The sequence below is a fragment of the Harmonia axyridis genome, chromosome 7 (genome assembly GCF_914767665.1).
Source record: "Harmonia axyridis chromosome 7, icHarAxyr1.1, whole genome shotgun sequence".
Taxonomy (NCBI): Eukaryota; Metazoa; Arthropoda; class Insecta; order Coleoptera; family Coccinellidae; genus Harmonia; species Harmonia axyridis.
In genome coordinates, this window is record NC_059507.1 from 13,395,980 (window position 1) to 13,417,753 (window position 21,774).

General features: G+C 36.5%; 3 protein-coding genes across 6 annotated transcripts; 1 reads left to right on the top strand and 2 right to left on the bottom strand.

Annotated features, from left to right (window-relative positions):
• Window positions 1-423: 423 nt before the first annotated feature.
• On the bottom strand, window positions 424-1,683 carry LOC123684253 (vacuolar-sorting protein SNF8). Its single transcript, XM_045623439.1, has one exon. It carries the CDS (start codon window positions 1,591-1,593, stop codon window positions 841-843), a length of 753 nt encoding a protein of 250 aa, XP_045479395.1. The 5' UTR covers window positions 1,594-1,683; the 3' UTR covers window positions 424-840.
• A 267-nt stretch (window positions 1,684-1,950) lies between these two features.
• On the bottom strand, window positions 1,951-16,972 carry LOC123684245. 4 transcript variants are annotated; one of them, XM_045623427.1, is made up of 17 exons: window positions 16,647-16,972; window positions 15,371-15,642; window positions 14,283-14,309; window positions 14,191-14,226; window positions 14,076-14,120; window positions 10,690-10,731; window positions 10,593-10,631; window positions 9,749-9,790; window positions 9,477-9,664; window positions 8,857-8,976; window positions 6,016-6,338; window positions 5,255-5,311; window positions 3,510-3,560; window positions 3,407-3,454; window positions 2,622-2,690; window positions 2,365-2,442; window positions 1,951-2,214 (listed from the first exon to the last, which is right to left on the bottom strand). In XM_045623427.1, the coding sequence occupies exons 1-17, from the start codon at window positions 16,855-16,857 to the stop codon at window positions 1,970-1,972; spliced, it is 1,893 nt and encodes a 630-aa protein (XP_045479383.1). In that variant the 5' UTR covers window positions 16,858-16,972; the 3' UTR covers window positions 1,951-1,969. The 4 variants fall into 4 exon arrangements, with proteins under 4 accessions (XP_045479383.1, XP_045479382.1, XP_045479384.1 ...); XM_045623426.1 differs by having other exon boundaries at window positions 9,477-9,670; window positions 16,647-16,971; XM_045623429.1 differs by having other exon boundaries at window positions 2,082-2,214; window positions 2,333-2,442; window positions 9,477-9,670; window positions 16,647-16,971.
• On the top strand, window positions 11,171-13,712 carry LOC123684246. Its single transcript, XM_045623431.1, has 2 exons — window positions 11,171-11,396; window positions 11,638-13,712. Exon 2 carries the CDS (start codon window positions 11,638-11,640, stop codon window positions 13,507-13,509), a length of 1,872 nt encoding a protein of 623 aa, XP_045479387.1. The 5' UTR covers window positions 11,171-11,396; the 3' UTR covers window positions 13,510-13,712.
• Window positions 16,973-21,774: the final 4,802 nt, after the last annotated feature.

The window sequence follows — 21,774 nt, forward strand, 5'->3', positions numbered from 1 at the left end:
TATCGTAACTGATTTGATAAACTTACAAAAAAAATTTCAACAAAACGTAAACAATACAATTTCGATTCTATGCACTAAAACCGAAAAGTAGTTTGATGGATTCAACAGTCAAACTTTGGTAGGTCAAAAATTGCACCCAGTGGCGTAGCTAAGTTGCCATGGGCGCCGCTGCCAATAAAATAAAATCTTTTCTATCTTTGTTCGGGGTTTAAGTGCATAGCACTTCCTTGTTCTTCGATAACAACACCTCTGTTTGAAGACAATTTTGTAATAATATATTTATATGTTAGCAGATCATTAGATCAATACTGATTTTATGAGGTTGAGCAAAGTGTTTAATAGCTCTTTTACTAGTTCATATTTTAATTTCTTGACATTTATATTATATCCTAAGTGGAAAATGATAGTTATAGGCAATAATCATTTAAAATTTATGAAATAATTTTATTCTTGTAAGAAATAAAACTCAAATAGAATATGCCAATAAGATATTATATGGATAACTTAAAAAAATATATTGAATGATAATATGAACCATCACAAGAATGTTCAGCTGAAATATTTAAGTTTAAGGAAGGACATTATCATATTATGAAAATATAGAGAAATTTGCATCTTGGACTGTAGTGACGCACCAAAATTTCAGTTAATGACACTGGAACACCCAACTGAGAATAATCATGTTAAATCTTCAATATATAGGGGTTGAGAACTCCTTATACAAATTGATCATTTACAAGTTTCATATATTTTGTATTTTTGTATGATATTTGAATTTTTTCATATTCTCTTCAAAAATCATTTTATTTGTCTCATTATTTAGCTTCAATAAATATTTCTTTATTCTTCTGATAAGTTGACATTGAATAAACTAGGAAAATAATAAACAGGACCAGAATCGTCTTGCGTATCTATCCAAGACAATCCTTGATCTAACATCTGCTCCAAAGCTATCTTAGCTCTATCTTCTTTCCAGTTTAGTTTTTCTTGTATAGTATTCACCGATATAGAATGAGACTTTTTAGTCGATAATAATTGTAAAATAGCACCATGATCCATATTTAGTTCCCCAGGAACAGAATGAACCATATATTTTCCATTTCCAACAGGAACAACAGAGAAACCACTACCAAAAATTTTCAATTTCTGTGCTGCTCTCAAGAGATCGTCTTCAGAAATCTCTTGATGCTGTTTGCTTTGTCCTCTGGCCTTTATAAGTCTTGTCCGCAGTTCATCTAAATAAATAAGTCCTCCATTTATGGCATTTGTTGCTAGACAAACTTCCACTATTTGAACAGCAAGTTCATAATAAAAATCACCAATACCCAATACAGACCAAAATCCTTTTCCACTTGACAATGGATCAACCCCTATCGCAGCACACATTTCTTGGAATTGTCTTCTGAATTCACCATTCTTTTTTATTTCATTTTTATGTTTTGAAGCGAATTCTTCTAAATGTACCCTGAAAACTTCTAATTGTTTGGTCATTTGCTCTATTTGATTTTCTTGAATTTCATTTCCAATGTTTGTGTATTTGGCTTGTTCTACTTTATGTTTCTGGATGGCCCCAAGACCTACGCCTCTTCGCATTTTTAAACTTTACGTTTCACTATTCCCCTAATATTATAGGATTTGGGTAAAAAGACTATTTATTATTTACAAATACTGACGTTTGTATAACCTAAGAACTTGATCGGATAGACCTACCATATCAAGAGAACTATTCAAAATTTGCGAAATTTTTTTGTGTTATATAATATGATCCAAAAATAAGATATTCAGCTTACTTTTGATTCAGGGTTGATTGATGCAGCAAGTGAAAACGATTTATTCCGATTCCCCAGCACCATTCCAAATATGGTGGATGCGTTAGTGTGAGGTATGATATCTCCAACTGTGATGTTATCTGGTATTATAAAATATGCTATCTAACGAATTAATTGAATATTGATTGAATAATTTATATTTATTCGCATATTTTGGACGAACAATAATTTTCTTCTTTTTTGAGGACGAATACACCTTCCACAGCTTTAGGCAAACATTTGGGTTTTTTACTCGTGGACTTCATGACCTCGAAAGTGGAGAAATCTCTAAATTTTGTGATTTTGGTTATGGCGTAACGAATTTCCATGGGTGGGGGTATGAAGGAATCACCCATTTCCAAACAAACTCTGCCCGGTTTTTCGAAGCACATTTTCGTTATATCGTCTGAAAAAAATATTTCGAAATTTGTGAATTGTTAAGGTTGTGAGATGAAGAATTTGAATCAGTTTTGAAAAGAACATTGATTTCTTTAATAAATGATATTAGTCAATTAAATGCTTGCCCCTAAACATGAACAGCTTTACATTTTATTACCATTGCAATCCAAAAGGGGAATTACAGATCTGCTGTTACTCTTCTTGGGCTCCATACAATATCTGGTTTCAGAGAAATCTGTAATCAAAAATGAAAATACAAACCAGTTGAATAGCAATTAACTGAAATTTGAGAACTAGTTTGCATTTGAGTCATCGATTCATTTTGTTCTCCATATATAAAAGTGAGGAAATTTGGGCCTCAAATCGTTTTCTGTTATTGAGTTTTGAATATCAGGATAATTTTGTGGTAATTACCTGGGCAATCATATGGACCTCCCAATATTCTAACGCTCTTCTTCCTTTGAGGCTCACAGTCGCCAGATTCTAAGGAAAAATAAGAAAATCTCAATCATCTAGAATTAGGTTGATTACATTGTAAATTGTAACGAAAATTCACCACTCCGTATAGATAATCCGATTTCTTTATTCATGCAATTTTTTGAGTACCTACCCTTCATATTCTATCATTCCACAATATTGGATGAGACAATAAGAAAATGTGGGAGATATTTGTGCGGTAACTCTTTGCTTGCCCGAGAGATGGCATTGTGGGCTGCGCATGTCTCGGAAGATCAGAACCGCTTGGGATTCTCCACTATGGAAATAGAGGTGGAGGTGTATTTGGCAGGGATTATTAGGTGCCAAACTGATGATTGAATCAGTGCAGTACATCTTAAATAACGCAATCCTCTGAGACAGGGCGCACTTTCAAACTTGGCTAAGAACACCTCACCAATACTAGATTACGATGATATGATTTGTTAAAAATCAAATTAAAAAAACCGTGGACCTCATTATCTCCCGATATTCAACAAATTTTGATTTAGATCTTTCACAAAATTATATCTATTACATCAGTAGAAGGAGGTGTTTTTCAACAATATTTGGAACTCTATTCTTTAAAAATTTACAGGGTGGCCTGCATAAAAGAGTCCATTCCGAAAAACGCCAGGACAGTTAAATATTTTTATCAAGAGAACTTCTTGTTATTGCAAATTCGTTGTTTTTCTGTTGAATTTCGATAACCAATTTTCACTTACCTGAGCAGAGTCGCATGGACGAATCACGTCTGTGATTCCTTTTTTCGCCTGAAAAACCTTCATTTTCAAAAGTTCGAACACAGAAGAAGAATAAAACACTTACATTGAGTTGATCTAGTCTCAATTGGAATTATTTCAGATTTATGATATTGACCTGACAAAAATAGCTATTATTACAACTAGGGAAATATGAATAGTATATTTCCCGAGGTTGTCAAAGTTACATCCCGAGGGCGGAGCCCGAGGGATGTATAGACAACCGAGGGAAATGTATTCATATTTCCCGTGGTGTAATCAATAGTTTTTTTCTGATTGAAACAATCTGATAAGGAAAAATTATTATTAGATTGTATATTTTTGTAATAATTAAATTTTTAACGTTGCTATGGGCCATGTTTCTGAGAATCTTGGTTGACTGGTTTCATTTTGACGTCTTGTCAAAAATAAAATTAATGAAAAAATGTCGAACTACGTCGAAACTCAAGCGGCAAAGGCCCGTGAATCTTTGGTTCCAGCCAAATCTCAAGCTGCCTACAGTAAAGAGTACGAATGCTTTCAGGAGTGGAAAAGAAAAAAATTGGTGGACGGTGTGAGCGATAGTATTTTGTTAGCATATTTCCAAGATTTGGTATGTTGCTCTGATTCTTGTTATTCTTGATGTATGATTAATTCATTCGATCCCCAGTCCCAGAAATATTCTCCAAACACGTTATGGCCGAAACTATCGATGTTAAGATCAATGCTACATTTGAAGGAAAAAACTGATGTCAAATTATTCGATGAAGTCGAAGCATTTGTTAAGAACAAAAATAAAGGATACGTTCCTAAAAAATCATCAGTGTTGTCCCGGGAGCAGCTCAAGACATTCTTGAGTGAAGCTCCTAATGACGTTTTTTTGATGTATAAGGTAAAAGTTTCATTTTGATTTCCTCTGTTGATAAGATTTTTACATTCATAATTTTGAAGGTTGTTTTAATAATGGAAATCTTTGGCGCCTGCAGAACACGAGAGTTGGTGAATATGCTATCTTCAGATATCGAAGATCGTGGTTCGGTAATCATAATCAAAGTCTCAAAGACTAAGAATGATATAAACAGAATATTCACTATAATTGATGAAGAAGATCTGGGTGCTGCTCGTTTGGTGAGGGAGTATTCAGCGTTGCGCCCGCAAGGCGTTCTTAGGTTCTTCGTAGCTTATAGGAATAAGAAGTGTACTCTTCAGCCTGTCGGCAAAAATACCTTCGGAAAAATTCCGAGTAAGGTTGCTGAATGGTTGGGTTTAGATAATCCGAAAACCTATACAGGTCATTGTGGAAGACGAACATCCGCGACATTGGTTGCCGATGCGGGAGCCTCAATGACAACACTCAAGAGACATGGTGGTTGGAAAAGTTCGTCTGTTGCAGAAGGCTATCTGGCGGACAGTATGCTGCACAAAAATAAGGTAGCGAAGATGATAGCAGGTGTGGAGGGTGAGCCATCTGCAGCATCACAATCTTTGAAGACCGTTTTGGGAGAATCGTCCGAGACTGCTGCTGCAAGGAATGTTCTCAAGAAAACTGTAGTCTCGTCGTCGAATAATTATGAACAAGATATTTCTTCTTCCTTTGTATCTGGTGGAAATACTTTTAGTGGAAATTTCAACAATTGCAGTTTCCATTTTGTTACTAAATAAAGAAATAGTTTCATATTTCCCTAGGGAAATATGAACTGACGTTTCATATTTCCCTTGGGAAATATGAGTGTGTTATGACACATGGTAACTAAGGCGATATAGCTCAATATTGGTTCGATCAGAAAAAAAATATATAATTTCACATTAAAACATTTTCTGTGGATAACTCACATGAAGTGTTGACTTTCAAACTACTTATGGCGGCATCTGCAACTCGAATACCTTTTGCTGAAAAGGAAATGCATCGTGTCAAAATGATTTGAGATCAATTTGACTGAATGAAATTTTTAGGTGTTAATCTCAGAGTAATATACATGGATAGAGAGAGCATATTATGTCATTTTCAGTCAGCAAATTTTGTCCCCAACATGAACTATTAAATTTGACATGAAGCGCGCGGTAATGAAAACATATCAGTGATACGATATTTCACCCAAATCGCGAGTTTCTCCTCACTTCTTATGTCTCATAGTGAATCAACGTTTCATATTAACTCAAAATATATTGAAATAAATACCTAAATATATCAGAAATTCAGAAAACAAACTTCAAGCGCGCCAAAGGACGTGAAACAAAATATGACACTAGGAGAGCAAAAGTTGCCAAACCTTGGATTTCAGCATGTAGATACAGAAAATAATAAATATTCTGCTCATTATAAATTCGTCAGTTAGAAAAAATATCGGATTCCCAATATTCAAATATGCATATTTAATCGGGAATCACTCAAATAAATATATTCCATTCAATATAATTAACATTCATAATGATACAGTAAAATTGTATATCACAATCCGACAACGTAATCTGACCATGTTGGGGACATGTAAAAATTGCGTACACTGCCTCTATCTATGTTTATTACTCTATGGTTCTAACCTTGTAAATTGATCTGCAACATTGGAAATAGTAAGCCAAAAGCATCAACTTACGTATCAAAGAACAAGTGCACGATTTATTCCTTCTCACCGACGACGACGCCTCTGACCTCCCTGCCCTCTTCTCCTGCCTCTTTTCTTTCATGCAGAAGCAGGTGGAACACATGCATTGAGTTCCCACCTCGTCAGCGAACTTGACGCTGCTTCCGATCCTGGACGGAGGCTTGGACACCCCTGCCGAGATGGGCATGCAGATGTTGCAGTCGCACGCAACCGAAGGTTTCTCCTGAGAAACCATGGACTCGGTTTCCACCTTGGCGTTGCACAAGGTCGGCCTAGGCAACGGCGAGGTTTGGATCGTTTTACACGAGCATTCCCTGAAAGAAACACGATAAGTTTTAAGCTATGGTTGATTACTTCCTTACATCTGAAAGATTATTCCAAATGGGTAGAAGGATATCGAAAGGACTCCTCAAAAACAGATGAAAAGGATATCAGACATCCCCCAAGGAAAAGTGCTACTTATTTGTAAACACGAGTTTCTGGCTTTGGGCCCTCATCAGCACGGTGCAAAAGTGTAAGGATGAACAACACTTGGAGGAAAACAACAAACAAACGGTGCCAACAAAAGAAGCCAGCTGCTCATTTGTGGTATTAGTAGGCAGATTCAATGGGTCTTTGGACAACAACCAACATCACTACGTAGACAGCTGTAGCTACCTCCGTGACATCCGAGTCCAATCAGTCCGAGAACAAAATGTGTAAAAGTATATCGAGGGAACTATTTAGGTAACAGATGAAAAGTATATCGGACATCCCTCAAGGAGAATTAGGGATTCACAGCTTGGTTTGATATTCAAGCTACTTGGCTTAAAGTAGCTTGAATATCAAGCCAAGCCGAGAATCCCTGAGGAGAAGTGCTATTTTTAAACATGAGGTTCGGACTTTTGGCCCTCATCAGTATGGCGTGTTAGGATGAAGGCCACTTGGAGGAAAACAATAAACAAACAGAGTCAAAAACAGAAGCCAGACACTCATTTGTGGTATCGGTAGGAAGACCCAATGGGTTTTTGAGCAACAACCAACGTCAACACGTCGACAGCTTTAGCTACCTGCGTGGCATCCGAGTCCAGTCAGTCCAGGAACAACATGTGTAAAAGGATATCAAGGGGACTATTTGAGAAACAGATAAAAAGGATATCGGACATCCCTCAAGGAGAAGTGCTTACTGTAGACACGTGTTTCGGGCTTTTGGTCCTCCTCAGTACGGTGTAAAAGTGTTAGGATGAACAACACTTGGAGGAAAACAACAAACAAACAGAGTCAAAAACAGAAGCCAGACACTCATTTTTGGTATCGGTAGGAAGACCCAATGGGTTTTTGAGCAACAACCAACGTCAACACGTCGACAGCTTTAGCTACCTGCGTGGCATCCGAGTCCAGTCAGTCCAGGAACAACATGTGTAAAAGGATATCAAGGGGACTATTTGAGAAACAGATAAAAAGGATATCGGACATCCCTCAAGGGGAAGTGCTAACTGTAGACACGTGTTTCGGGCTTTTGGTCCTCCTCAGTACGGTGTAAAAGTGTTAGGATGAACAACACTTGGAGGAAAACAACAAACAAACAGAGTCAAAAACAGAAGCCAGACACTCATTTGTGGTATCGGTAGGAAGACCCAATGGGTTTTTGAGCAACAACCAACGTCAACACGTCGACAGCTTTAGCTACCTGCGTGGCATCCGAGTCCAGTCAGTCCAGGAACAACATGTGTAAAAGAATATCAAGGGGACTATTTGAGAAACAGATAAAAAGGATATCGGACAGCCCTCAAGGGGAAGTGCTAACTGTAGACACGTGTTTCGGGCTTTTGGTCCTCCTCAGTACGGTGTAAAAGTGTTAGGATGAACAACACTTGGAGGAAAACAACAAACAAACAGAGTCAAAAACAGAAACCAGCCGCTCATTTGTGGTATTGGTAGGCAGACCCAATGGATTTTCGGGCAACCACCAACACCACCACTTAGGTAGCTACAGCTACCTGTGTGATATCCGAGTCCAGTCAGTCCAAGAACAACATGTGTAAAAGGATATCGGGGGGATTATTTAAGAAACAGATAAAAAGGATATTGGACATCTCTCAAGAAGAAGTGCAATTTCTGGCTTTCGGCCCCCAACAGTACGGTGTAAAAGTGTTAGGATGAACAATACTTGGAGGAAAACAACAAACAAGCAGAGTCAAAAACAGAAGCCAGCCGCTCATTTGTGGTATCGGTAAGCACACTCAGTGGGTTTTCGGGCAACAACCAACTTCACCATGTAGGCAGCTATAGCTACTTGCGTGACATCCGAGTCCGTTCAGTCCAGGAGCAACACGTGTGAAAGTATATCGAGGAGACTGTTCAAGAAACAGATGAAAAGGATATCATTTCTAGATTCGATGACGTGATTTGGTCTTCAGATCCTGTGATTTATCCTAGTTAGACTTCTTTCTCTTAGCCTATGTGGAAAAGTGAAAGAACAGCTCTACAAGCGTTCAAGTATTGAAAGCAGAAACTATTCGAGTTATTGTTGTATAGAGCCACAACTATGCCAGAAAAAGATTGAAAATTTGCTAAAAGAATAGGCTACTGTTGAGACGTAAGAGGTAGTCACATGGGAGATATATCAGAGTATAAATGACAAACATTATGTTTAAAAATTGATGAAAATCTTGAATTTTGAAAACACAATTTGAAAGACTCTGTATTATGCATGCCGCTACAAGAATCCTAAACAAGTAGATATAGGGTGCTCTTAGTGCAGGCTAAAAACTGAAATTCACATTGGACCAAATACTAGGTACTCGTATCAAAAGTCATCATTATCGGCTCTTGTAGAGATTCTGTACTTACTTGGTAGGTTCCGAAGCTACAGATCTCTTCCCTAAGCATGGGGTTGGAGATGTCTCCACGCATGCATTTACAGATCGAGGAAAAATTATTGTGGGTTGCTCGATTACCTTACAAGGTGATCTGGAAATCGAGACAAATATTTCAGTGGTGGCTCGAGACTAAGGAGAGTGATCAGGATATTTGAAAAAAAAATGATTTGTGGTAGTTGACTAAGGAATGCGTTGTATGTTACATCTGAATTCTGTTGGTTATGTGGTATGATAATTCTTATTTTTTAATGTTCGGAGAAATAACAAATTTTTCAGTTGGTTGTTCTATTCCATGAAAATTATCAAAAGATATATCAAAGCAAGGGTTTCTACAGAGTTTCTAATGATTTATTCACACCATTTGATTTATTAGCTGTCTTCTTCATTTCTAGTTTGAGAATTTCACTTTAAATTTTGATTGAAAATAAGACAAGTGTTTCTGAAAATTTTTAATATTTCTTTAAATTTATTGTTGGTTTCTTCATGAGTGGTTCTGGTGAAGCAGGTATATTTCTCTGTTTGTATTTTTTCATCATATTTCATTTCGTATTCAATTCAGAACTAAAGAATCTTTATCTTTATTGTTATTACCTTTTCGCTGTGCAAGGCATACAGGTGGGAGCTTCTTCAGAGTTCTCAAGGACGGAAATGGTGGTCATTTGACGGTAAAATTGGGAACAAGGACAATTGCCTGAAGGAGCAGAAGAAGCTGGTGGAGAAATACCTCTTGGACGTCTTCGTGGTGGACTGACAGAGCGCAAATTGCACTGCATAGGAGACTGAAACTTCGAAGTCAATTTCAGTTAGTTTTGAATATTTAACGGGCATAATATTATTTTAAAAATTGTAAACGTTATTCTTACCCTTGATGTGGCCATGCTAGGACAACCAACGTTATTCCTTTCCTGAAATTTTGAATTGCTGATGAGTTATGCTATGTTAATAACTATCAACTAATAGTCTCTTTTATAATACAAGTGAACGCTGTAGGCGAAATCATTTCAGAATTAAATAATGCAAAATTGTATTATTACTATTATTATTTGGGGTCTGTTAGCCTACAGGGAACTGCGACCAAATTGATTTTTTGTTCTGAACCCCACTTATTCATACAAACCCACAGAGGCCGTCGATGCTGTTAAAGAAATCGACGACATCCTTAGGAGCCTTGGCTATTATTTCGTCACTATCCAGAACTGACTTTCCCATGTGAGTGGTTTAAAGACCAGTGTGCCCCGGGCATATGCACACTATGTGTTTGGATGTTTCTACCTCCATTCCACAGATCCTGCAGATCTCATCTGCTGACTTACCCATGCGGTACAACAGGCATTTGCACCGACAGTGTCCTGTCAGCAGTCCCACCATCACCCGAAGCTCAGCTCGTGGTAGCTTCAGGAGCTTTCTGGTATAGATCGGTGAAAGCACCACAAATTTATATGCCTGAGCAAGACCCGGAGAACACCTCCAGAGGGTTTTCTCTCCCTACCTTTGTTGGACCGCTGTTCTGTATTGGTATTTTCCAAGCCCACAGAAGGTCTCAGGACCAACAGGTGTCAACCTTGATACTATTTTTGCAAATTCATCGGCTTTTTCATTTACCACATTGCCACGGTATCCATAGTTGCGAAATTATATACATTTTGATTATATTAATTACTAATAAACTCGAGAAACTGTAATAAAAATATTGTGGTTTTTACTCACTCCAGGGCAGTCGACTCTGTCTGGATTGTAACAGGTCATCTGAAAAAAAAATTAAAGGTATATAATTTAATTTAATATTGTAATGAATTATACATACCGAAGTTGGTAATACCCTAGTTTGGCTATGCTGGCATTTACTCTGAAAAAAAAAGAAATATATCATAATTATTCTTCCACCAAACTCATAGATCTTAATCCTTTTTTTTTTGTTACACTAATGTTACTGAGTACGAAGAAGGTGTACCAGAATGATTTGCTGATCCTAAAGGAAGAAAAAGATGTACTTTCAAGATGAGAAACTTTAATTGAGGTTTTATAACTATGAACCCTAAATTTGTTAACTTTTGAACTACTATTGAAGTTTCAGAAAGATATTTTTTTTAATTTTAACCTTAACAACTTCATACGTAGTTTACACATTTTTCCATGAAATTCAGAAGTCATTCACGAATATCAAGGGCCATTTCTTGATGAAAAAGGTTTCTAATTTTTCATGACATTCGTACAGTATTTTTGAAAGCCGCGTGCCAGTGATTTTTCTCGGAATAAAATTATTTTCGAAATCCTCATTCAATAGAGGGTAGGGTAAATGTAGGCAATGGGAATCAGTAGGCAATGGTAATCACCCCAAAATAACAAAAATCGAGCGCGAACCACCGATGCCAACATAACTAAACGATAGCTATACGCCATTCCTGTTCGCAGCCGGTAATTCACTCAGTTCGAGCGATGCGTAGGAGTGAGACGGGTGTGAGAAGGTTTCGTGTTATTTTCATCTAATTTTTCGAGTTGATAAATCCGAAGGTAAGTCACAAAATAATAAATATTTATTTCTGTACATGCAAAGTGTAACAGTCGTAGCATTTTAGTGTCCAATTCAACAGCTATATTGTTGTTATAACCTATATTATATTTGCCAGGGTTCTTTCCCCCGCTTTTTGCCTATGTAGGTAATCGGAATCGGGTGATCCCAATTACCTACATAGTGATCCCCATTGCCCACACTACTTAATCTCGGTAAAACAGTATGATTTTTTGTTTTTAGATGCCGAAAGTACGTCCTAGAACGACTAATAAAGCTAACTGGACTATGGAGGACCTGCAAAGGGCTATAAAGCTCATCGTCGAACAAAATTATTCTATAAGAAATGCCGCGAAGACCATGAATATTCCATTTGCCAGTCTTTACAAGAGGTACAAAAAAAAATTTGATAAGGCACCTCGTCTCGGCCGTCAAACTGTCTTCACTCCTGAAATGGAGAAAGAATTCGCGGACATAATCAAGAAAATGGCCAACATATTCTACGGCTGCACCCCAAATCAAATAAAAAGAGCAGCGTTTGAATACGCTGAAGCCCTAAATCTGAAACACGATTTTAATAAGAGTACAAGATTGGCTGGTCGAGTTTGGTTTGAGGGATTCATTGCCAGAAATAATATTTCTGTAAGGAAGCCCGAAGCTACTAGCATCAATAGAGTTACAGCCTTTAACAAGACTGAAGTTGGACGATTCTACAATCTGCTAGAGGAACTAATGGAGAAGTACAAATTTTTGGCTAAAAATATTTACAATTGTGATGAAACCGGCATCTCTACCGTCCAAGAGCCTGAAAGAGTATTAACTGCAACGGGACAAAAGAGAGTAGGGTCCATAACAAGTTGGGAGAGGGGTAAGAATATCACTATGCTCTGCGCTATGAGTGCTGGAGGTGGATATGTCCCGCCGATGTTCATTTTTCCCCGAAAGAGGATGACCCCGACTCTTGAAAAGGATGGACCAACAGGAGCAATATACAAATGTTCGGACAATGGATGGATAAATGAAGAACTTTTCCTTCAATGGCTCAAACATTTTACCCAGTACGCCAAACCTTCTGCAGAAGAGCCGATACTATTAATACTGGACAATCATGCTAGCCACAGTTCACTGGCCATCTTTGAGTATTGTAAGGAAAACTATGTCCATATGCTATCTCTTCCACCCCATACCTCTCATCGCATGCAGCCATTAGATGTGTCCTTTTTTGGTCCATTCAAAGCTGCATATAGAAGAGAATGCGATTTATTCATGAAGAGCCAACTTTTACAAAGAATAACACCCTATGATGTTGCTTCGTTGGTCAAAAAAGCGTTCTCTAATGTTGCCTCCATGAGTAAGGCCGAAGCAGGATTCAAAGCAACGGGCATATTTCCGATAAATTCCAATGTTTTTTCAGATGAAGACTTTATAGCAGCTGAAGTCCTACAGTCAGAGCCAATCGTTGTTCAAGATCTTGCTGACTCTATTTTAGGATCGCCTTCTGTTGGTGCTGTTGCCTCCGTATCATCCATAACAGCTTCTATCGAGCTAGAACAAAATAGTCCTATTCCAAGTACATCCACATATTGTCCCACTACATCTGAACGAGTGACTACACGGTTGTCTCAATTTGATATACCATCAACATCTAAGGATCTGACAAGTGTTCAAAATTTCATTCAAATGCCTAAGAAAGTAACAGTTGCCAAGAAAAGACAAGGAAGACAAAAACAGCACGCAACGATTTTAACATCTACACCTATCAAAGACGCCCTAGTTGAAAAAGAAAATAAAAAGAAGGCCAAAGCTTTGAAAACTCAAGGAAAAGGAAAAGGAATAGGGAAGAAAAGCAAGCCACAGGAGATCCGTCGTGAGAAGGTAAAGAAGAAAATACTGCAGGACTCCAATGATACTTCGATGTCAGACGTGAATACGGATGAGTTATGCCAGGATGACGAAAACGATGATACAGAAGATGCAAGCAACTTGTGTCTTGTATGTGGTGAATTTGGACGAAACAATGAAACATGGTACCGATGCACTTCTTGTGGGCACTGGGCTCATGCCGATTGTACTGGATGGGACTCTGCGTACAATTATGTGTGTGATATGTGTTGATCACCATTGTCCACATGCTGATCACCATTGCCAACCGGTGTTGACAATTGTGATCAAACTGATATTTTTTTAAATTTTATATTGTACCAAAACTAATAAGCCAAAGTGATTAAAGTTGATCTCAGTTGATAGTATAGTAAGTAAAGTTTATAATAAGAACAGAGCAATAAATAGTTGATTCATATATTTGATTTTATTTTCATTTTCGCTCAAGTGATCCCCATTACCTACATTTACCCTAAATTTAATTTCTCGATATTTCTTCGTAAGTTGATCAGTTTCTGATGAAAAAAATAAAAAATTAAACAGAATTCGATTTTTTCTCTGGGTGAGAATTAACAACTAAATTCGAATAAATAACATTAAATAACTTGGAGAAAGAACGAAAATAATTTGGATTAGCTATTGAAACTGACTATCGAAAATATCTATGACGTTGTTGAAGTTATGATAAAAACTTTTTTTTTCTTTAAACTTTAACACCTTGTAGCTTTAAAGTTAAGATGTTTAGGATATATGTTTATCAGAACACCCTGTTGAGTTTCAGGAATGTTTATTATATTTACCCTCCTTGCGTTCACAGCGGCTGCTATATTTTCTTGAGTGATTATCTGCAATGAAGAGAAGTTTTATAGTGACATAAAAGTAATACAATTTGTTCATATAAGAGTCTTCACTCACGTATTGACATGGTGGTTTCTTCAATTCTTTGAAACTCTGCAAAGGATTTCATTGGTCTATATGTAATCTATTTTGATCTTATCTATACTTACCTCATGATGACATTCATCCGAATAAGCCTGAAAATATTAAATATGGTTTTATTATAGAATACGGAAATTTCTCTAGTCCATATATTTATCAATGAACACCCTGCATATATCTGCAATGGATTCATATTAATGTAAAACATTGAATCTGAACAAGAAACAGAAATGTAGCGATACATTCTGATAGTCAGGCTGCAATCAAGCACTGAGCTCACATATCATCGATTCTGAGATGGTATTGGAGTGCCGAAGGAAACTCAATGAAAAAGACAAGATTACCAAGGTCTTTTTAGTCTGGGTTCCCGGCCACTCGGGAATTAGAGGGAATGAAGAGGCCAACACACTTGCCAGAAAAGGAGCACACATTCCTTTCATCAGCCCGGAACCTTTCTCTGGTATAGGGAAATGTACCTACAAGAAATTGTTTCAGGAGAAGGGAAAACCGAAAGAGCAACTATCTGGCGGAATTTTCCTGGTTTGAATCATTCCAAAAAGTTTCTTCGAAACTTTGACAATGCGAGATCAAAGAAGTATCTAGATCTTAGCAATAATATAGTACACTTCCTCACTGGATTTCTAACAGGACATTGTCATCTTAGGAAACACCTCATGAGAATGGGTCTAGCAGAAAATGACGAGTGCAGATTCTAAGGGAGGAGGAAGAAACTCTGGTGACGGAATGCCTCGCCATCATTAGCCGACGCAAAATCTGCTTTGGACAAGGAACTTGTAGAAGTGAGGAATTAGCCATCCCAGATACTGTAGTTTATTAAAACTCTGGAACTTGAAGGCTAGCTGTAGATCACGTTATGGAGAGAATAGCTCTGATTGGGACACAATAGACCATTAGGTCACAGTGAAACGCAACCTCCATAATTAAATCTTAAATCTTAATATTGAATCTGAACCAACTGCTCCAAAAATTTTAAAATTAACACTTTCATCTGGTAAAGATTTAATGATGGAATGGAACTAGATTTCTTAGTTTTGAGAAAATAATTTTTCTTGTGAAATTCGCAAAAGTACAGACGTTAGCCCAATCGAAAATACATCTCTGTTATAGTGAGGTTTTGTATCTGTGTCTCATTTACCTCAGGGGAACTGCCACAAGTAACTTTCTCCGTTTTACAAGGGATCGGAGACTGACAAGAAGCAGAGCTTTGGCTGATTGGTTCTGAGACTTCTCGGCACTCTTTGCAGACAGTCTCCACAGGAGTCTCATGGATGCTTGGACTAGGGGTGAAGCCGGCGAATTCGAGAGTTCCAGCCATGTCCATCAATGCCTGCAGTCCTACCAATATCGACTCATCCGCTGTGGGTCCAAGGACCTTTCCGAAAACATCTGGGCCTTTGTAAATAGCTCCTACATGGAAAAAAATGATAATGAAAGATTAGAACAAATTGATGTGAATCATATTGTCTCCATGGTTTGGAGAAAATGAGAGAATCCAGTAAAAATTGGTGTTAGAATAGCTCAAGGTTAGATTGAATGTAGGGGTTGACTCGCAAGAACGCAGTATTTCTGAATTGGATTTCTGTTGTATATTATGCTCAGAAATTCCCTAGTAGATCTTCTATAATTTTACAAATATGGTAAAGTTGATTGGAGCCTTGGCTATCACTTTGTGAGGATTTGGAGCTGTGATCAATTCTGATCTATACGTAGTATATGTTCAGCTATTTCCAAGTACTATTTGCAGAGAGAGCAAATTTCATTTTTCGGTGGCAACATGTTATATATACTTATACCAATAATGCCATGCCAGGAGATCTATTATAATTTGATTTTTGTAAGGACCGAAGAAAATTTCACGAACTATTCAACTTGCACTTTCACAAGTCCAGGTTTATTCCTCCAGAGGCAAACTACTATTGTTAATGTACTTCCCTGTAGGGTACTCTTCATAGCCCGCAGAAGGGTTTAAGTCCAGTGGGTGTACTTCTTGGTGCCTTTTTGGATGTTAATCAGTTTATCCAATACCACTATATCGTGGTATTTGTAGTAGTTACTTTGTTGTATTGAGCTAAAGTTTTATGGATTTATATGGCACCCCCATAAGCTTTGGAAGTTGCTCAACGTAACTTGATTGGTAGTTGTGATGTATATGTGCATCACTTCCAGGTTATTTGAAGGCACACTGGAGCATACATCCTGACAAAAAGATTTTCTCTACCTAAAAAACCGAAAGTTTCTTGGCCAGAGGCATGAATTGCCTCAATTTAGGACCAAATGCCACTATATGCCAATGGCTTCTCTGATTTTGACCCATCTGTGTACCAAATAGATGACTTGTTGTCTATTTGACTCACAAAATGAAAATTTGGTGTTGATTTGATGCTAAAAAGAAAAGAATACTTTTCACTCACTCTGCAATTTTCTTTCTGGATTTTTCTGTAGACTAGTAGAGCCATAGGGCGAAGAGCTAACTTCTTGAGCCGAAGCAGTGGAATCGTTCACAGACTCAGAGTGGGGACTACACACATCCTGACAATGGAAAGCTTCGAAGTTCGGTTGGTCCACCGTGTAAGTATGGTCGATTGATGGGTTTGATATTAACTGACAGTCGAAAATATTCATATTTTTGAAAAATGGTAAACAACACACTGAAATTTGCTAGGTGGAAGGAGGGACACTATCAAACAAACTTATATCAGTGACATTAATTTGAAGTTATCAGTTGAAGGATTATTTCGAAGGGAACCATAGAATTTTATGTGTAGCTTTTACAACAGATCCTTTCAAAAGGAAAATCTTTTGATTACTTGTTAAAGCGAATTTTCGACAAAAGTTCATTATTTCTGCTCAACTTTATTTCATCATTACAATTGAACATGTGAGTAAACTATAAATATTTGAGGAATCTCCCCAAAGGTATTCCTTTCAGTATCACACAGGAATTTTTCAAAAATGGTTTGTTTCCTGATCTGTCTGTCTGTGTATTCGTACATTATTGTAACAGGCAGAATTTCTACAATTCTTATCCGATTTTGAGGAAATTTGCAATGGGCATTCAGTTTGGGCCGTAGATAGTCTTACACAAGATGAAACTTTTCTAGGTAAAGGGTGGGATGTTAAGCATGCGCAATCATGAAATTAACCCTTATTTTCATATTTCACGTTCTATTAGTTTGAATTCGATGACAATTGAAATCGTGTTTTTTTCGGGAGATACATAATATTATAGATTGAAAGTAACATTTAAGCAGCAAAAGGCAAAGAAGCTTAAAGTTTTGTTCAAAAATTAATGATTTTATTGTTTCTTGAAAACTGTAAGATTTTTCTACTACATCTTGTAGTTTAGAGTTTCAGTGGTACAATACTGACGATAATAATGAAATATGTATCTATTTCATATGTATGAAAAAAATCGGTAAAATGGAAACCTCATTCAAAATATTCTTTGAAATTATATGTTTTGAATATTATCAACAGTTGGTACCTATATTGAATTATATCTTTTTAATTCTTATAATGCGATATTAATTTTTTTTATCAGGAATAATTCATAGTTCGAGATTATTTCCTAATCTCAGATTATGTTTTCGAATTATGCCTGTCATCATCAACGCAAGGAAGTACTAAATATTTATAATAACACAAGCTGAAATCAGTTGATAATTATAGCCATCTGCACTTGAAATATTGATGGAGGACAGTTGTTTTTGGAAAGAAGGCGTCATTTGTCAAATGCCTGTAATTTGCTATTTTTTTTTAAAGTAAATTTTCTTAAATTATGGGGTTAGACTCACCGACAAATAATTCATATTCAAATTCAATCTGTCCTTCCGTAAACAAAATAACAATAATCAGAATTCTCAGGATTTTTCTGATCAGGTTTAAGGCATAAATTTTTCAAAATAATTTCGAAAAGACTGATTTGAGATTTGATAGTTAGGGCTTAGTTGTAGAATAAAAGACACTCTAGTTCTAGGCTGAAGATACCAACATCAGAAGAACAAAGTTTAATTTTTTAGAAAAATTCAATAAAACAGAAACAACAAACTAAATATTGGACTGGTAAAAGTCTAGAATAATAGATAACCACAGAGAAAGGTGCTACCATTGAAGTAAAGTAGTGATTGACTGGTTTCACTCTTCTTAGAGTTCATCAGTATCCCACAACACAGAAACTATACTTTATATTATATGCTCTTTTGATTTGAAGACAGGGTGACCCATATGAAATTGTAAAGCTGAATATTTTTAATCTAAATTAATTCCTCGCTTATCACTTAGTGAAACATAATTTTAATATTTTTAATTTTGAGTTTTTTCGGAAATCCTCGAGACTAGTGAATTTTAATTTGGTAAAGTATACTTTGTGATTGAAAATTCTTGTACGATGATCCTCTCAAGCGGGGTGGAACCTTCTCAAGCGTTGTAAATGGCATGTGGTATAGAAAAATGTACCTGTAAGGATGAGTTTCGAGAGAAGAAGGAATTTTCCAGATATCGACCAATGCAAAAGCCCTTCTGAACTTTTACTTCAACTTCAAATTGAGAATAATCAATTTCAAATTGGGTCAACGTTCATTTAATGTGAATTCGTTATATCACTTTTTGTGTCTGTGGAGAATTTTGAAAATTTTCTGGATATTTCATTTTGAATTAAACGTTGGTATGAATTCGTTCGTTACTCCCTTTTGACATACAAAGATGCGTGAATTTCATAGAAAATTAAATAAAATAGCAATAAATGTCGTCCCAATTTAAAACTGATGTGTTTTTGAATGTTTTCAGTCCCAATTTGAGTTTGCTAACTCCCAATTCGATTTTGTTGAGTCTTAATTTGAGGTTGAAAGGGTATGGACCCGAAAATTTTGTTCATCCCAGTAGGAACATGCTAATGCTGCACCTCCTTACTAGTTTCCTTCAATTCATGCTAGTAGGAGAATATTTTTGTAGAAGAAATCAGAAGCAAAAATGGTTCCATTCGTTTATTTGATTCACTCATCGACTTCTTGAATTTAAGCAATTCATCCAGCATTCTACTGTACGTAGGTGTTCCAGCAGTTCGAGAGATCTTCCTGACAGACGAAGTCGAACTACTTGGTCCATTTTCGGGATCGATAAGATCGACTTCCTTCTCCTCCAAATAGATGTTAAGGCCTTCGGCATTCACAAGATTGCAGCTTACCTCCTTGTCCAAATACTCGACATATCGACACTTCTCCTTGAACCTGATTTTGCTCGGTATGTGGGTGTTCAGGTTCTTCAAATTGCAGGCGCTCTGACGTTTCTGGTGACTCTCGTTCTTTGCTATTTCCACTGAATCCTTCGGCGCTATCTTGAAGAGGCAATGATGGGACATGATCACATTTTGATTTTCTCAGAGTGGTTCGTCGAAAAGATAGATGATGTATGTCATACGGAACATAGAATGAGATGGCTAAAATCGAAAGTTTTTTTTTTGAGAGTAGGCCTATAATAACAGATTATCATATAGGTACTTCACGATTTGGTCTATGATCCTATTGATATAATTAATTGATCTTTACTCATTGTAGATCATGTGTGATTTTTGAACGAACGTTTCCTGAAGAGATTATTATGTCACAAAGTCTATAATTTTCGAGTTTTGAACCAGGAATGGACTCGCTGATGACGATTTCATCCTCAAAGTAGATTCTGACGGTCCTACTCGTAGGCATCAACCTATGTATGTCATTACTCATTAAATATACCTATCACCGCTAGTTCTCAACTTATTCGGTGATCAATAAAGACATGATAAAAACTACAAATGTAATATCATCATAACTTTTGAACCAGGAAATTTTTTCGGTACCTATAGTTTTTTCACTAATTTGCAGCTGGAAAGGCTACTCTTTATTGGTCGCTAATGTTTTTTGATTTTTTAGGGGTATTTATCGTCTTCACAAAAATGTATCTGCTTAGCTTTAATATTAGTTTTATTTTTCGATTATTATTTGGCTATTTTCATTAGAATGTTGAAGGCAAAATAATATAACAACACTATGGTACACTATGTATGGTATAAATATTATAAAGTGAGAAAAATGATTTATTTCTTGAATGGTTATTATTATTATTGGGTGCCGTACGAACTGAAACTGAGAGATGTTGAACGGCTTTTGTTTGCTTGTGAACAGCTGCTTGCAAGGCAAAAACAGAAGGGATTTCTGCATCGTATTGGGACTGGAGACGAAAAATGGGTTCATTACGAGAATCCCAAGCGCAGAAAATCATAGGGATATTCCGGCCATGCTTCTACATCGTCGGCCAAACCGAATATTTACGGTTTCAAGGTCATGCTCAGTATTTGGTGGGACCAGCTTAGCATAGTGTATTATAAGTTGTTAAAAACGGCTCAAACAATCACAGGCGATCGTAATCGAACGCAATTAACGCGTTTGAGCCGAGCATTGAAAGACAAACGGCCGCAATACAACGAGAGACATGATAAAGTGATTTTACAGCATGACACCGCTCGACCCCATGTTGCGAAAGTGGTCAAATCATACTTGGAAACGTTGAAATGGAAATTTGTTTTAATCAATGGCACACGGCCTGGCTGACTAGCCCTTCCAGTCTTATTAAGTAAAAAATTTGATTGATTCGTGGATCGCTCCAAAAGATTTTTTCAACGCGAGAATCCTACGCTGCCTGAAAGATGAGAGAAAGTAGTGGCCAGCGATGGACAATACTTTGAATCATAAATGTACAACCAGTTTTTACAATAAATCCTCGAATTTCTGAAAAAAACAGCGGAAGCAAAATTGTTTGCCTATGTATTATTTGAAATATTGACAATAAAAGCGAAAAGTGGAAAAGAACCTCTAAAAGACCACTACGAAGTAAAAATAATTTTTAAAAACCATGTTAATAACGTAATCTGACCTTAACCTCATCAACATTTCTTCTTACCGTGAAATATAGTGTTTGAGAAGTTCGAATTGAATACGTTTAAGGTAATTTAATTAATATAATATCCTTAACTGTTGTGGAGCAGTTTATTTTGGTTGAAGTGCCTCAGGACGTTCTTAATATAGCAAACAAAGTTTCCCAATTAAGAAGATAATGATCAAACATCATACGAATATGTACCAATTATCTAAGTTCAAGGCAGCGAAATTCGAGACTCAGAGTGACGCGTCTGAAGTGTTTGTTTACGTAATTTTTACTGAAAAACTCAGGATAACTATGATTAATTGGTTTGATTTATGTGTTCGGTATTTTACCCTTAATGTTATTCAATTCACTCACTAAGATTTCTAAATAATGCGCTAGTTCCTAGTGAACACTTATTACGAATGAAGTTGAAAATAAATAATGATTGATGAAACTTCACATAATATTTATATATTTTTTTCTGCTTCAAGGTCATACTATCGATAATTTTGGAGTTTTCTGGAATTTTGGATGTTTAATCAGGAAATAGTGACCCTTGGTTCAAATATAGCGGAAGAATATTTTCAGTTTTATTTTAATCTAGATGTGGTGTGAAATATATGATTTGATAATAATTGTTGT

What these genes read in the sequence shown, in the direction of transcription:
- LOC123684245 (XM_045623426.1), bottom strand. Translation starts at nt 16,857, where the DNA reads ATGAATATTTTCGACTGTCAGTTAATATCAAACCCATCAATCGACCAT. An exon ending in CTTGTGGCAGTTCCCCTGAG is followed by an intron (nt 14,310 to 15,370) that starts GTAAATGAGACA and finishes TAATATTTTCAG; the next exon opens with GCTTATTCGGATGAATGTCA. An exon ending in CTAGCATGGCCACATCAAGG is followed by an intron (nt 9,671 to 9,748) that starts GTAAGAATAACG and finishes TTGACTTCGAAG; the next exon opens with TTTCAGTCTCCTATGCAGTG.
- LOC123684246 (XM_045623431.1), top strand. Translation starts at nt 11,638, where the DNA reads ATGCCGAAAGTACGTCCTAGAACGACTAATAAAGCTAACTGGACTATG.
- LOC123684253 (XM_045623439.1), bottom strand. Translation starts at nt 1,593, where the DNA reads ATGCGAAGAGGCGTAGGTCTTGGGGCCATCCAGAAACATAAAGTAGAA.